Source organism: Mycteria americana, unplaced genomic scaffold, assembly GCF_035582795.1.
Source record: "Mycteria americana isolate JAX WOST 10 ecotype Jacksonville Zoo and Gardens unplaced genomic scaffold, USCA_MyAme_1.0 Scaffold_29, whole genome shotgun sequence".
NCBI classification, from domain to species: Eukaryota; Metazoa; Chordata; class Aves; order Ciconiiformes; family Ciconiidae; genus Mycteria; species Mycteria americana.
Window position 1 is genome coordinate 3478805 of NW_027445621.1, and position 14804 is coordinate 3493608.

The 14804-nt window shown below is 52.6% G+C and overlaps 1 protein-coding gene across 1 annotated transcript; it reads left to right on the forward strand.

The window, feature by feature from the left end:
- The first annotated feature begins 9246 nt into the window (after positions 1-9246).
- On the forward strand, positions 9247-12221 carry LOC142403473 (olfactory receptor 14J1-like). The gene is made up of 4 exons (XM_075489715.1): positions 9247-9427; positions 9492-9572; positions 9617-9719; positions 11261-12221. The coding sequence occupies exons 1-4, from the start codon at positions 9247-9249 to the stop codon at positions 12219-12221; spliced, it is 1326 nt and encodes a 441-aa protein (XP_075345830.1).
- The last annotated feature ends 2583 nt before the right edge of the window (positions 12222-14804 follow it).

Here is a 14804-nt window from a genome sequence, read left to right on the forward strand (position 1 = left end):
CCCCCAGACTGCCTCGCCCCTTTCAGGGAGACAGGCAGGTCTCTTTCATGGGCTCTGGGCGGTGCTGGCTGAGGGTGCCATGGGGAGCAGGTGTCTCTGCTGGGGGCTCTGGGGGAGTCAGTCCTGCCCTACAGCAATAGGTGATAGCAACATGGGGTGATCTCAGATTAAATCCACTTTTGATATCAAGGAGCTTTTCAGCATTGTTGCTCCCATTTCAGCCGACTGCAGGGCAGAGCTGAGGGGATCTTGGTTTGTGTATTTTGTTCTAGCTGCCCCACCACAACTGAGGAGTGCTTGTAAAGCAGAAATCCTTGGCATTCCTGCTGCACTCCAAGTGACATGTTCTGGGTGCAGACAGGCAAAGGGACTGTCCCTTAGTTCAGGGTGTGGAGAGCTGGTCTGTCCATCAGCCCTGGTCTCAGCTGCCCTTTCCTTGCAGCTCTTTGAGCTGGAGGATGACCACACCCAGATGTTCACCTGAGAAGAAACGGGAAACTCCTGAGAGCAGAGGAATCCAGTTTCCAAGTGTACATCTCCAAACACCTCCCCACCATCGCACATTGTACCTGAGGAGCATCTCAGCTCCCCCCTCCCAGGCCAGCGACACAGAGGGCTCATTGCAGCTGCCCACACACAGACGATGAGCCACATTGCCATGGCCTTAGCGCTGAGTTGTCTTCTCCATGGGACACAGAGAGTCCACGGGAGAGCTGTGCCCTTCTGCAGGGCAGCCTGCATCCCAGTAGGACCCCTGGGGAAAGAGTCAAATGTCCTAAAGATGAGGTGTCCTTAGGTGAGGGCTGACAGCCCCACACACTGCAGTGCCCAGAGCCCCCAGGTAAGGTGGGGACAAAGGCAGCAAGGACAGGAGGGGAAACACAGAGAAATGGCCCAATGCTCCTGCCAAGGGAGGAAGGACAGGCACAGACAGGCACAGACAGACAGGCACTCAGGGGTTTCTCTTTACTGTGGGTCGGGCTACCAGGAAGAAGATTCAGCCTGAAACCCCATGACCCTGGGGACAAAGGCAGTGCTGGGTGGGAGAGGAATCCAGGAGGGTGCTCCTTGAAGGTGTCTGCCCTGCAGGGGATGGCAGGGAGGTGCCCCAATCCCCACTCCCATGGCATTTCTGGGAGCAGCTCCCTGTCCCTCCCTGCCCATGTCTCTGCTGCCTGGAGCTGTCCCTGCCAGGAGCTTTCTCTGTCCCCATATCTCCTCCTGGTCAGTGCTCTCAGACCCCATCCCACCCGCTGTGTGCTCACCTCTGCCCTGCAGACACCTCCTGCAGCCGGGCACTGCCCCGGGGCATCTCTGTATGTGCAGGGGCTCAGCAGAAGCTCTGGCAAGTCCTGATGAGAAGTGGGGTCTCAGTGCCTTCTCCAGAGCAGAGAAATAAATTCCAGTCTCCCACTGCCCACCCAGCCAACCAAGAGAAGAAACCTCAAAGCACAGACTCCTGCCCTTGTAGGTAATCCTCATCCTGACCTTCCTCTTGAAAAGTCCCCTTGGAAATTCCCTGGGATTAATCTGGAGCTGTAGGCAGCCCTGACCCACACAGCACCCTCTCAAGAGCAGGACCCTGTCTTGCCGTACCAGGGGGCACTCCTTCCACCCACAGCTTCTCCCTGCAGCGCCGTGGGGAGTTCCCCAGGCAGGCTGAGCACTGACCCTGCAGGCAGCAGAGTCCCTGCCCTGGCACACAGCCCCCTGGGGTGCAGGGACCCTGCTCTGAAGGACAGCCCTGGGCACCCCTGGCTGCACACCCAGCTTCACACCCTTGCAGCCATCCCCAGGACAAGGCAGCCATCATGCCCTGCCCCTCTGATGGTGCAGCAGGGAAGCCCTGCTCTGGAGCACGTCCTCCTCCTCCACACCAGAGAAGCCAAGACAGACATCCTGATATGTCATCAGACAGCATTCCTATCAGTCATGAGATGTGCCAGCTCTGGAAGACCCCTCCAAGGATACTCATCTGAATTTCCCTGCTGCCAGAGACTTACTGTGCCAAAGGCTGTGAAGATTTATCTCTGAACAAGCTCAGCTCTCTCCTTCCACCCCAGACTGCCTTTAACCTCTCTCTGCCTTACTCTTCTCCCCTTGTCATCTGCAGGCAGTGCCCCCAGCCCTGCTGCTCTTTGCAGAGGAGCTGCTCCTGGGCAGAGCTCGCTCTCTGCAGCGCTGCCCGCTTGCCATGAGCTCCCTCCATGCCAGGAGCCCAGCCCAGCCCAGCAGCAGAGGACCAGCCCAAGGCATCTCTTTCTCTGCTCCCTCTGGGCTCCCTCCAAGTGTCTCTGGGGCTGCAGGGGAACCTGCTGTGAAACAGGCTGAAGGAACCACTGATGTTCCCTCCCTCAGCTGGGGAGAGACACTTACTTCCAGCAGTGTCATTTCTCCTATCAGAGATAGAGTTAGGTCTAAACATCACCTTTTTTGTCTTATTATTAGCCAGGACACCCAGACAATTACAGGCAGGGATCTTCTTTACTCCTGCTGAGGGATAGGATTCAGCTGAGTCCATTGAGGCATCTCATCCTGCCTTTCTATTGCCAGTGCTGGAAAGGGGACTCAGCTCCCTCCCATGCCTGCCACAAACCCACAGGAGGTGGAATTCCTCTTGCATTTTTAATGCACATTGTTCAAGTGTGCATTAAATAGGCACCCGCATGTGAGCTCCTTGTCTCAGTTCCTGTTGTAAATAATGAAGATGTAGGTCAGGAGCTGGCTGTTCAGGTGAAGTACCTGGTGACATCTGAGGTGCCAGCGGTTGTCCAAGGCATGTGCAAGACAACTGCATTTGTCCCTATTAACTATTTTCTTGGCAGCATATGCTGCCATCTGACCAAATTATGTCCTGTATCATAGGGAGAACTAAGTTTCTCTCTGTCTTTTCTGTCAGCTGGGTTGACTAGATCGCCATTGACTATAATGACAGTTTTCATCCCCACATTGCCTAATCAAATTCCAGACAGTTACTCTAATGTCCAAATAGCAGTCTGTAGTGTTAGGTGAGAGGCCAAGGGTCTCACGCGTAACTACATGTGGCTGGCAGGTACAGCACGGGAAAGCCACCCCCGTTCAGAGCGAGTGTGTGTCAGACACCCCAGACAGCACTGCAGACAGCTTCGGTGCCTTTGTGCAAGAAACTGATTGCCACCACTGCCGCGTGGCAAGGTCCGTCCCTTCTGTATCCGGTAGATGTAGGGCAGTCCAGGAACACAAGGCACACCACGCTGGGGTCTCCACTCGTGAGCCTACATTCTCAAGCTGCTGTTTTTTCTCTCCCCCAACCGTTACTCACCCCCTTGATGATACAATCAAGGAACAGACCAACCATTTTCACATTGGGCCTGACAGCAGCAGCTTGTCATTCATGGAGATCACCTTCACATCCACCAAAGGCCCTAAGGGGCAGCAGAGACACCACTGAAGTAAACCTGTTTCTTTCCAGGGTTGCACTTCCCAGCCCCGGCTCTCTCTGTCCTTGGCGACAGCAGGGTTTGCTCACTCTCTCGGCGTCCAATTTCAGCTTTATGTTTCCATCTGCTGTCCACTCTGGCATGCCTCTGCTCTGAAGCCAAGCCTTTGCAAACAGGGGTACTTGGATGCTGGGTGTGGGGTAATGGCTGAGGTGACTTAAAAATTAGAACTTATATTCACACTTTTAGGTAAGGCACAGCATTGAAGAAGCTTCCCAGGTGGAATGCAGCTGACATGTAAGGAATCCATTGCATGGATGTTCCCTAGGCCTGCAACCTTAGATGTTGGTAACGCCAGGGGAGCTTGGTGTGCTGACTCTAAGAGGCGCTGCCCAGAGGGTGGAGCGGTGTGGAGATGCCGCGGCCAGGCTCTGCAATAAGAGGGGAACTTAAAGGTGTCATGGAACTGATAAGCTGCATATTTACTACCCTGGGCCAACAGCCTGCCACGTTTTTGACAAAATGCTGTCCTTTTAGTGAACTTTGTTCATTATAACATCATTGTAATACCAAAACACACCTCCATCCCAAAAGCTACCTGCCTCCAAGGTGCGACCACCCCTCACTGAGCTTGCGCACTGAATTTTCCTAGCTTATACCTTTAAAAGCAAAGCCAGAAAACTTTACACCAATCCTAAACAAAGGTATGTATGACTAGAGTCACTCAAGCTCCACCTGAAAGGTGAAAAATAGTATAAAATAGCTTAAGAGAAAGAGAATGTTAGGGAAGACAGCATCGTGTATCATTCTGACGTTTGGGATCAGTCGACGGGCTGAGCCTCTCTTCCCCCCCATCGGGACACCTTTGGGTAAGAGTCGAACACTTGGTTATTGCAAGTGCCTCCCCAGGAAACTTAGAAACCTCTATAGAGTCGCTTTATTATCTTTTAACGCATTTGTGTCTGGCCATGTTACTCATACTCTTGATATACACGTTGTGTCCAGCCGCGTTATATACATGTTTGTGTCCGGCCGTGTTATTCATACTCATATTCTTGGTATTTGTATGTGCTTTGCAGAGAGCTAATTTATCACCGGTAATCCAAAGAATCTGTGTGTCTGTTGCTCTAATAAACTGCACTCTTCACTGCTCTGGCCGTGATGGTTCCTTCAACACGACCAGACTGGGGGGGGTGTAAAAATTAATGATGTCACCTTAGCGAAAGCCCTGAACTAATAAGTGGCTATACACACAGTCCTTAGAAAATAAACCATTGACCAGGTCTGAGACTAAGACTGGATCTAGCCACACCTAGACTCCTCTCTGAGAAGGAGTTTAGAAAGCAAGGGGGTCCTGTCTGAACCTCGTGACTCAATGGGAGGGTTCCCCTCAGCCACTCCTCAGACTCCTATTTGTATGAGACAGTAACCCTTAACGCAACACTGCTTTCTTTGGAGAAGTGGCTGCAGACAGCCACAGCATTTCTCTTCATTAACAAAAACAAAAACACAACCAAAAAGGAAAAGAGTAGTTCGGGAAAGAATAAATGACATTCCTCAGCTGTCTATCAAGTTCAAGTTGCCTCCATTCAATTCCACTTCTACTTTTGAGTGGAAAATCTTCCCTGAGGTTAGTAGGAAAGGACAGAGAGAAAGGCGAGGAAGGAGTTGGCCAAAGAGATGGTCAGGCGACAGGAGCAGCAGCTTGAAACTGCCTGAAGCTCAAAGCAGCACCCGGGTACTTGGGAGGGGTCTGAGTGAATGGAGAGTAACGGGAGGAGGAAACTGGAAGGACACTGGAAAATGCATATGTGCCGAGAGTCTGCTGAGAAGATGACGGGAGAAATGGTCAGTTTAATCAGGACATGTGGAAATACCTAAAAGATTCGTGAGATTCACTAGACTCCATAGTGGAGAGAGTAGTGGTCAAGCAAGTGCTGGGAAGATCAAGGTTTCTTCTCCTGAGAGCAGCACCCGTCCGGGAAAGTTTCATGATGGCAACACAGGAAAACATGATTTCTCTACTAAAAGTATTGCAACATTTCAGCTGATGAAAATGTTCCCGCACTATGTAAATGTGGAGAAAATTGCCTCATCTTTGCAGGCCGAGCTCAGTTCCTGACCAGAAGCTTCCAGTGCCACTTGAGGAGGTCCTGGTGTGCCTGACAGACTCACCAGGGACTGGTGGTGACCACAAGGGGCCGTGGGAGACCGGGACCCTCCCATTGAAACTGCAGAGGGAGGGGACACCAGGCATCGCTGCTCCTCTAACTCAATGCACCCTAATTGCCAAAAGTGTTCTTAAAAAAAAAAAAAAAAAAACAGAAAAAAAACAAGAAAAAAACCCAAACGCAAACCAAGCAGGCCCTCCTGCCCCACCATAGGACAAATATTTTGAAAGAAATCAAGAGGGAGTATAAGAGCATAAGGAAGTTTAAAATATGAAAAGTGCAATAAGAGCTATCTTTTGCTTTATTTTTTTAATATTTCTTTTCTTTTTCTATTTGCTTAGTTTCCAGTTCACCACGTCCCTCCAGGCCCAACCAGCCCATCATTCCTATACCCATCAACTTAGTCAACCGTGCAGAATGCACTGTCCTAACTCGTGATCCCAGAGGACGTGCTCAGGGACACACTCTCAACCAAACTGGGGCTAAGCAGCCTTTAGTTCCCCAGCTCATCTTCTGGGACTTCTTGAAAGATGCTCGCAACATTTGCTTTTCGTCAGTCTTCAGAAAGTTCCCCTGATCTCCCTGACCTTTCAGAGATGATGATGAGTGACACCACTGTGACACTGGCCTGCTCTCTCATCACCCGTGGAGGCAGCCCCTCTGGTGCCCTCAACTGTTCAGGGCTGAGTTTGCTCAAGTAACCCCTGACCCGACCCCCTTCCACTGCTGGTTGTTGTCCTTGGGTTCTGCCGCCAGGTACAAAGGCCTTGAAGACCTTGCTGGGAAAGACTGAGACCAAGAGGACGCAGAGGATGTCAGACCTCTCTGCATCTACTCTCCCTGAATTCAGAAGTGGCCCCGCATTGTCCGTGTTTATTTTTTTACTCTTACTGAAGCAGCAGCACCTTAATGGTCCCCTTGGACTCCCTTGAAAGGGTCATCTCTAGGGAAGATGTGGGGTTCCTAAAGCCATTCCTATTTCTGAATTCCTCCACCTGAAGCGAGTCTCTGCATCCACCTCCTGGATGCTTCCATTAACCATGGAGCTTCCTCATGAGTTCCCTCTTCACCCAAGCTGCTCTTGTGAGCTATGCACTCACCACTGCTCTTCGTGGGCGATTCCGTCATTAAAGACAAGCTGTACTGAGTTGTGCTGCCCTTCACTGCTGCCCACGGGATCGCCACTAAAATCCCCCTGAACAGGCCCAAGTCTTCCCCTCTGAGGTCTGACACCTGCACTCTGCTCCTCTCCTTCCTCATTCTGCTCAGGAGCTGGACCCCCCTCTTTCATGGTCACCACAGCCAAGGATGACACTGGTTTTCACATCCCTGACCAGCTCTTCATGGTTTGCAAGGACCTGATGCAGGTGAGCATCATCTATGTTGATCCAGCTGGTGACTTTCCTAAGAAATTGCTCCCACCTCCTCCACAAACCCCTTGGTCTATTTTGACAGTGCTGGGTTCCTCCTCCAATGAATGTCAGGGCAATTAACGTCCCCAGAAAGAGCCCCAGCTCACTCATCTGGAGACTTCCTTGACTTGCTTAAATAAGATCTTGTCCACCTCCTCCCCTTGATTGCAGGTTCTTGATCTCCCACCACCAGGTCGCCCTACCTGGCCCCTCCTCTGATCCTCACCCACAAGGGCTCACCCAACCTCCTGACTCTCCCAGCAAGGAGCTCCATACATCCAAGCAGCTCCTTCACACAGAAAGTCTTCCTCTTCTGATGCTCCCAGCCTGTGTCTCGTGAAGAACCTTTATCCATCCATTGCAGCACGCGAGCTGTGTGAGGCGTCCCCCTGTGCCTCAGAAGTTGTTCCATCAATGTCACAGCTTGTGACAGACCATGGGGGTTCAGCTCTCCTGTCTGTTCCCAGGCAGAGGACAGTGTTGCACACCTGGGCTGCAGCCCCTGAGCTGTGGCTCCAGGGCCATGCTCAGACTTGTCATGGTGAACAGTGGTACCAAGCACCCAAGAGTCCTTGTACACAAAAGCTTTGCTTCATGGCAGAGACATGCTGGAGCGGAAGGCAGATGGTGTTGTAAGAAAGAAATGAGGGGCTCGAGAGGAGAGCAATCCCTGCTGTGCCCAAGGTCAGAGAGAAACAGGGCTGGGCTGTGCAGCCCTGGCAGGAGAGGGCATTGCTGTGGGGGGGGTCTCTGCAGCCCTGCAGGGCCTTTGGTGGAGAGAGGCACTGATCTCCTGGAAGGACAAGGTGCTGTTGAAAGTGTCCTTGGGTGTGGACATCCCCTGATCTAGTCACACTCTGAATTCCTTGGACTCTTTGAAGACCTTATCTTCAAGAGGGTAAGTCAAGGCTGGGGGAGAAGAGAACCAGCAGAAGCTGAGAACGTAGGCCCACAAGTGCAGACCCCAGTGCAATGTGCTTCTTATTCATGCAGTGCCTTGCGTCTCTGGATAGAGATGGGACAGATCTGACCTCAAGGCAGGGGTGGGAATCAGTCACTTTCACCCACGCACCGAATTCATCTGAGATGCCGCCTGGGGTGTCTGTCACGCACCCGCTCTGGGTGATCATGGCTTTCCTGTAGGTCCTGTGCTGTCCCTGCCAGCCACAGGCAGTTTGGGTGGAGAGCCTTGGCCTCTCGCATGGCACTACAGGCCTGTATTTGGCCATTCAATGAGCAGCTGCCCTGCGTTAGGTTAGGCTAGGTGGGGATGTGTGAGACAGCTCTCGTTACAGACAACGGACAGCTAGTAAATGCAGCTAAAGGAGGGGAGAAAGAGAAAGACTTCGCTCTCCCTCTGGCCCATAAGTCCATTTGGTCAGGTGAACACCTCTAGAGGCGGCCCTGAAGAGCGTGGGTAGGGACAGGTGGTGATGTCCTAAATGTGGGCAATTGCCGTCATTTCAGCGGGCTTCCTCACCAGGCTGCAGGGTGATGCCCCCAGATGTTTCCCACACCAGGTGTTTGTGTGTGAACTCCTGGTCTCCATCTCCATCACTGACCATGGGACCATAGACAAGGGGTGCAGGTGCCTGTTTTTAACAGGCGCCATTACTGAAACAGGAGGCATCTCACCTCCTGTGGGTTTGTGGCAGGCATGGGAGGGAGCTGAGGTCCCTTCCAGCCCCAGGACTGCAAATCCGGGATGAGATGCCTCCATGGACTCAGCTGATTCCCTTCCCTGTGCATGGGCAAAGAACATCCCTCCCTGCTAGTGTCCAGGTGTCCTCTCTAATGCTGGGACAAGGAAGGGCGATTCTCAGACCTACGTGTGTCTCTGAGAGGAGAAAGGGCACTGCTGGAAAGAAACGTCTCTGCAGAGGTGAGACAGGCACCATGGGTGATTACTTGAGTGTCTTTGCAAGTAGGTTCCTGGAGAGCCCCAGGGACAGCTGGAGGGAGGGCAGGGTGGGGTGGGGGGCAGAGGAAGTGAGGTCTTGGGCAGGTCCTGTACTGCTGGGTTGAGACAGGCTCCTGGGAGGGAGGGAGCTGGTGGTAAGCAGGCAGCACTGCAGAGAGACAGCTCTGCCAAGGGGCAACTCCTCTGCAAAGCGCAGCAGGGCGCTGGGAGAAGGAGTAGGGCAGAGAGAGACTGAAGGCCGTCTGGAGTGGGAGGACAGAGGAGAGCTCAAAGGGAAGGAATCGTGACAGCCCCTGACACGGTAAGTCCCTTGGTGCAGGGCAATGCAGCTGCGGTTCCTGGAAGGCTCTCCTAAAGCTATCACAGCCTACAGCCTCCGAGATCTGTGCGGAGGAGTGCCAGTGCAGGGGCTCCTGTTAGACAAGTGTGAAGGGGTGAAGGCAGGGTGTGCAGCCAGAGCTGCCCAGGGCATTTCAGAGGGGACTTTTGCAGAGGAAGTTCAAGGCAGGGAATATCTCTAAGGTAAACTGCTTTCCTAAGTCTATGTTTTCCATTTCCTGTCTTTCAGGAAAAAAGGACAAGGTGTTTCTCCGTTTAGAGAGGGGGACTGAGAGTCCTGAGCTGCTGCACTGGGAGATCAGTAGGTCTGGTAGGAGCCAAGGAAACTGCTTTTACCCACTCCTCTACCTCCAGAGAGCACCAGCATCACCTCTGCTGTCCTCATCAGGGTTTGTCTGACCTGCTCCTTACTGCCTGCAAACGGGGAGTTCCTCTCGAGAGTGCCTGAAACTGGCAGGTTTCTTCAGGTCAGGGCTGAGCAGACAGTAGTTGGTGCTGGGGTCTGTGATCCCTGACAGGGAAAACTTGAGGGCAGAGAAACATTTCCCAGCACGGATAGCTGCAGGCAGCAGGCACGTGGGCAGAGAGCTATAGGAAACTGCAAGCAGCAATGTCACGGGAGGGAGAATTTGGCAAGCTGCGGGTCATGCCCTCCAACGCAGCCCCCTTCCTCTGAGCAAGACCCCCGGTCTCGTCTCCCACCCAGCAGAGCCTCTGCCCTCAGGGCTGTGTGGTGCAGGGCAGGAGTTGCCTCCTCTGCAGCCGGAGCTCTGGCACGGCAGAGCTGCATCTCTCCTGACACGTGGCCACTTCCCTCTGCAGAGCCAAGGGGCTGAGAGCGACTGCCCTGGGATTTTGCTAGCTGGGAGGTGCTGTGCTCTGCTGGGGAAGGAGAAGGCTTTCCTGAGTGCCCGGCTGCCTCTCCTCTCCTTGCTTCCCTTAGCAGCAGAGTCACAGAGTTTGTCTTTGTTTCTCCCCCTGGTTGTGCTGCTCTTCTTCCTGCTCTTGGGGTCCCTGGCAATAAGAGTGGTGGTGTGGCACCATGGGACCAAGGTGGGAAACACCATGGTGTTTCCATGGGACCAAGGTCCCCAAGGCCTCTCTTCGTTTTCCAGGCTCGAGACACTGCAGTCAGTGGCTGGGCAATGAGACACTGCTTCCCTTAGCAGACATCACCTTAAGACACCTGGTTCTGCTGGACAGGGAGTGCTGGGGGGCTGTGAGCATCAGCCCAGAAGGGCATAGCTCTCCTGTAGGACCTTGGTGATGTCCGAGAGCACCTGATCTGCCCATGTGGATCAGCTTCCTTGTCCTGGCCTCTTCATCCTACTCTGCAAAGCTGTGCTGGAAAGGAGAGGTGTTTGGAAATCTGCACCTTGAACAGGACCCCTCTGCTCCCAGTCCAGTCCAGTTGCTTTTTCAGAACAACCTCTGTGTGTAGTCCTCCTCCAGCGGAGAGCGGTGCAAGCACAGAGCAGCTGGGCACCAGGCTGATGGACAGAGCAGCCCTCCTGGATAGGAGCACTGACGCAGCTTTACACTGAGAGCAACGGGGCAACGGGGGAATTTGACCCTCTCCAAGAACATTTCCCAGGTGGGATGGGGGTCTCTGAATACTAACACACACTGTAACGAGACACATGTGCTGCACCTCATCTCCCACCTTCCTTTGTGGAAGAAAGCGTCCTTCTGAGCTTTTTACCCTCTGCTATAGTGCAGCCCAGGGATCCCCTCCCCAGGAACCCTCCCTCCAAAAACACTGGGTGTTTCTGCCTCCATGTGTCATTGCTGTAAAGCAGGGCTGACCCTTAAGGAGCCCATGGGTAGAGGGCACTGCTCTGCACAGCACACTCAGCCACCACAAACCAGAGCTGAAGCCTCGGAGATGCACAACAGTCCCCCAGGAAAGAGAAGCACCCTTAGGTATTTCACAGTGAAGGAATGGAATTTTGCTCAGAGAAGCTTCTCTGAATTTTTCTGTTTTATCTCCTTTGGCAGTTTCCATGCCCAGAACAGGCAGATGTCCAATGGCAGCTCCATCAATGAGTTCGTCCTCCTGGCATTCACAGACACACGGGAGCTGCAGCTCTTGCACTTCTGGCTCTTCCTGGGCATCTACCTGGCTGCCCTCCTGGGCAATGGCCTCATCATTGCCGCCGTAGCCTTCGACCGCCGCCTCCACACCCCCATGTACTTCTTCCTGCTCAACCTCTCCCTCCTCGACCTGGGCTCCATCTCCACCACTCTCCCCAAAGCCATGGCCAATTCCCTGTGGGACACCAGGGCCATCTCCTACTTGGGATGTGCTGCACAGGTCTTTTTCTTTGTCTTCTTGATTGGAGGAGAGTATTGTCTTCTCACTGTCATGGCCTACGACCGCTACGTTGCCATCTGCAAACCCCTGCACTACGGGACCCTCCTGGGCAGCAGAGCTTGTGTCCACATGGCAGCAGCTGCCTGGGGCAGTGGGTTTCTCAATTCCCTCCTGCACACTGCCAATACATTTTCACTACCACTCTGCCAAGGTAAAGTCCTTGACCAGTTCTTCTGTGAAGTCCCTGAGATTCTTAATGTCTCTTGCTCAGTCTCAGGCTACCTCAGGGAAGTTGGGCTTATTGTTGTTAGTGCCTGTTTAGTCTTTGGATGTTTTGTTTTCATTGTGCTGTCCTATGTGCAGATCTTCAGGGCCGTGCTGAGGATCCCCTCTGAGCAGGGACGGCACAAAGCCTTTTCCACGTGCCTCCCTCACATGGCCGTGGTCTCCCTGTTTGTCAGCACTTTAATGTTTGCCTACCTGAAGCCCCGCTCCATCTCCTCCCCATCCCTGGACCTGGTTGTGTCAGTTCTGTACTCAGTGGTGCCTCCAGCAGTGAACCCTCTCATCTACAGCATGAGGAACCAGGAGCTCAAGGATGCCCTATGGAAACTGGCCCAAGGGACGCTGTTTCACCGACAATAACCTGCCTTCATTTCTCTGCACATTTCCCAGAACTTCTCTTAGGCCAGGAGTCTGCTTTTCCCTCTTGTGATAATCCTGCTTATAGATAATTTTCTGTGTTTATACTCCATGCCCTGAGGTTTGATCCTGTTGTGTCTGACCCTTGCACAACACTGTGTGAAATGTGGGATGCCCAATAGCAGCTCTTGAATAAAAAGGCATCTCCCAGGTGCAGTGCCTGAAGGCTGGCCTTGTCCTCCAAAGTTGCTGCCAGGAAAACGGCTGAGGAATTGGTCTTTAAAAGAGTCTGTTCTCCATTTGTTCTCAATGGTTTGGGACTTAAGCTCATGATACCATTGAGTTCCACAGGACCAAATGTTCTGAATTTAAAAGCACTCTTCTTGGTGTCCAGTGGCCGGGGACACGCTCCATGAGCTCCCCATTATCTCCTTAGATTTCTTCATGTATGACAGGACTGATAGCATATACAAGTGTCTCAAAAATGAATTTGGAGGGGTGAGGAGCAGAGAGGCTGGGCACTCATCACGTGCCCTGGGTTTGGAATGAATGGAGAGTTAGAAGGTGGAACACCTTCAGTTAAGTCCACCAAAGTGGAGCACTAAATCAATTTACCCATGAACAAGGACTCTGCAGTGCCATGGGAGTCAGTGGGGACTCAGCAGGCAGAGGGATGGGGAGACTGGAGAGATGCAGGGGCCCCCTGAGGAACCCCAGCGCAAGGACTATTGTGCTGTCCTGGGGAGTGGGGCTGGTGGGAGCAGCAGAGTGGGCAAATTCAGTCAGGACTGGGGATCACGTACAATATGAATTCAGGAGAGCCAGAGAGTGCCTAGCCTACATTTCCTCATGCTCTCAGGGCCAGCACTATCCCTGGGGCTGACCGGAAGACTGAACCCCCCTCTCTGCCCTCCAGAGCTGCTGTGCCATTCAGAAGGGTGGGGCCACGGGGTTAGTGCCCAGAGCTCTGTAGCACCTTGCAGTGTGCGCTGCTGTGGGACCAGCCCAGGTTGGGCTGCTCTGCTGGGCTTGGCTGGTGTGAGGGCAGGGATGGTGGTGAGAGCTGGGAAGAGGCTGGCTGGGATGGAAAGAGTCCAGGAGAGGAAAGCACCAGTGTAGAGCTAAGCTGTGAGAGTGTGCAGGGTGGGCGCACACAGCAGGGTGCTCACAGTACACAATCAGGTGTCATGGTGAAGGAAGCAAGGCAGCAAATCTGCAAAAGAGAGGGGTCCAGTCTGTGCCATGTTCCCAGGACAGCCTGGGAAAGTTGTCTGGGGAAAACTATCCCAGATGAGTCCCACACTTTAGCCATTTCCGTGTCTGGTCATACACCCCAGCCCTGAGGAGAGACGTTTGCTGCATGGTCACCTCTGTCCTCCTCTGGGGCTCAGTGCCATGCAACTCCACTGCCGTTATTAATAAAAAGGGAACCAGTTTGCTAATGACACTTGTTACACACAAGTCCCATAGCTCTTGCCACAGCTGTTCTCCCAGCCAAGCCCATTTTTAGACAGCTCCAGCTACATCAGGTGCTCATGGCCTTGTCTCAACAAATATTGAAAATGTCCATTGATCAAGATCCTACCAACTGGCTTGTTTCCTTGCTCCACTGTTTTATTCTGAAAGTTTCTCAAAAACCCAGCTCTCTCAGCCTCTCCTTTTCCATAATGTGCTCCAGCACTCAACCATCCTTCTGGCCTCTGCAGGACTCACTCCAGTCTGTGTAGTGTCTTCCTTGTGCTGTGGAGCCCCACAGTGGACACAGCCGTCCTGATGTGGTCCTGTGCTGGGTTAAACTTGGCCAGCAGCCAGGCACCCACCCAGCTGCTCACTCACGCCTGCTGACTCAACAGGACAAAGGGAGAAAATAAATCAGAAAGCACATGGATCACGATAAAGTAAAGGAGATCAGTTACCAATTACTGTCACGGGCAAAGACGTGTTGACTTGCCGAGGATCAATTTAATTTGATACCAATTAAAAAATATTTGGATTGTGAGAAACAATGACAAAAATATTAAAGACCATTCTCCTCATACTGTCTCCCAGGCTCAAATTCCTCCATTGCTCCCAAGTCATCTACTGACCCCAGTCCCAAGAGGAGCAGAGGGGATGGTGAAGAGGGGGTTAACAGTCAGTACAGAACATCTCTGCCGCTTCTTCCTCCTCACACTTCTCCCCTGCTCCAGTGTTGGTCCTCTCCATGGGATCCCACCATATTTGTGATCAAGGTGATGTGTTCAATTCTTTCTGTCTTACTTTTCTCCTTTATACTCACAGAATCACAGAAATGTTGAGATTGGAAGGGACCTGTACAAACCATCTTGTTCAGCACCCCAGCTGAGGCAGGTTCAGCTAGAGCAGGTTGCTCAGCACGTTGTCTAGGTCGCTTTGAATATGTGCATTTATGGAGACTCCACAAACTCTATAGGCAACCTTTTCCTGTGTTTGACCACCTTCACAGCCAAAAAGTGTTTTCCTGGTTTCAGATGGAATTTTATATACATTAATAAGATCCTTCCAAACCTTTTCTTCTCCAGATTGAACAGTTCTATATCTCTGAGCCTTTCCTCCTATGAAAGGTGC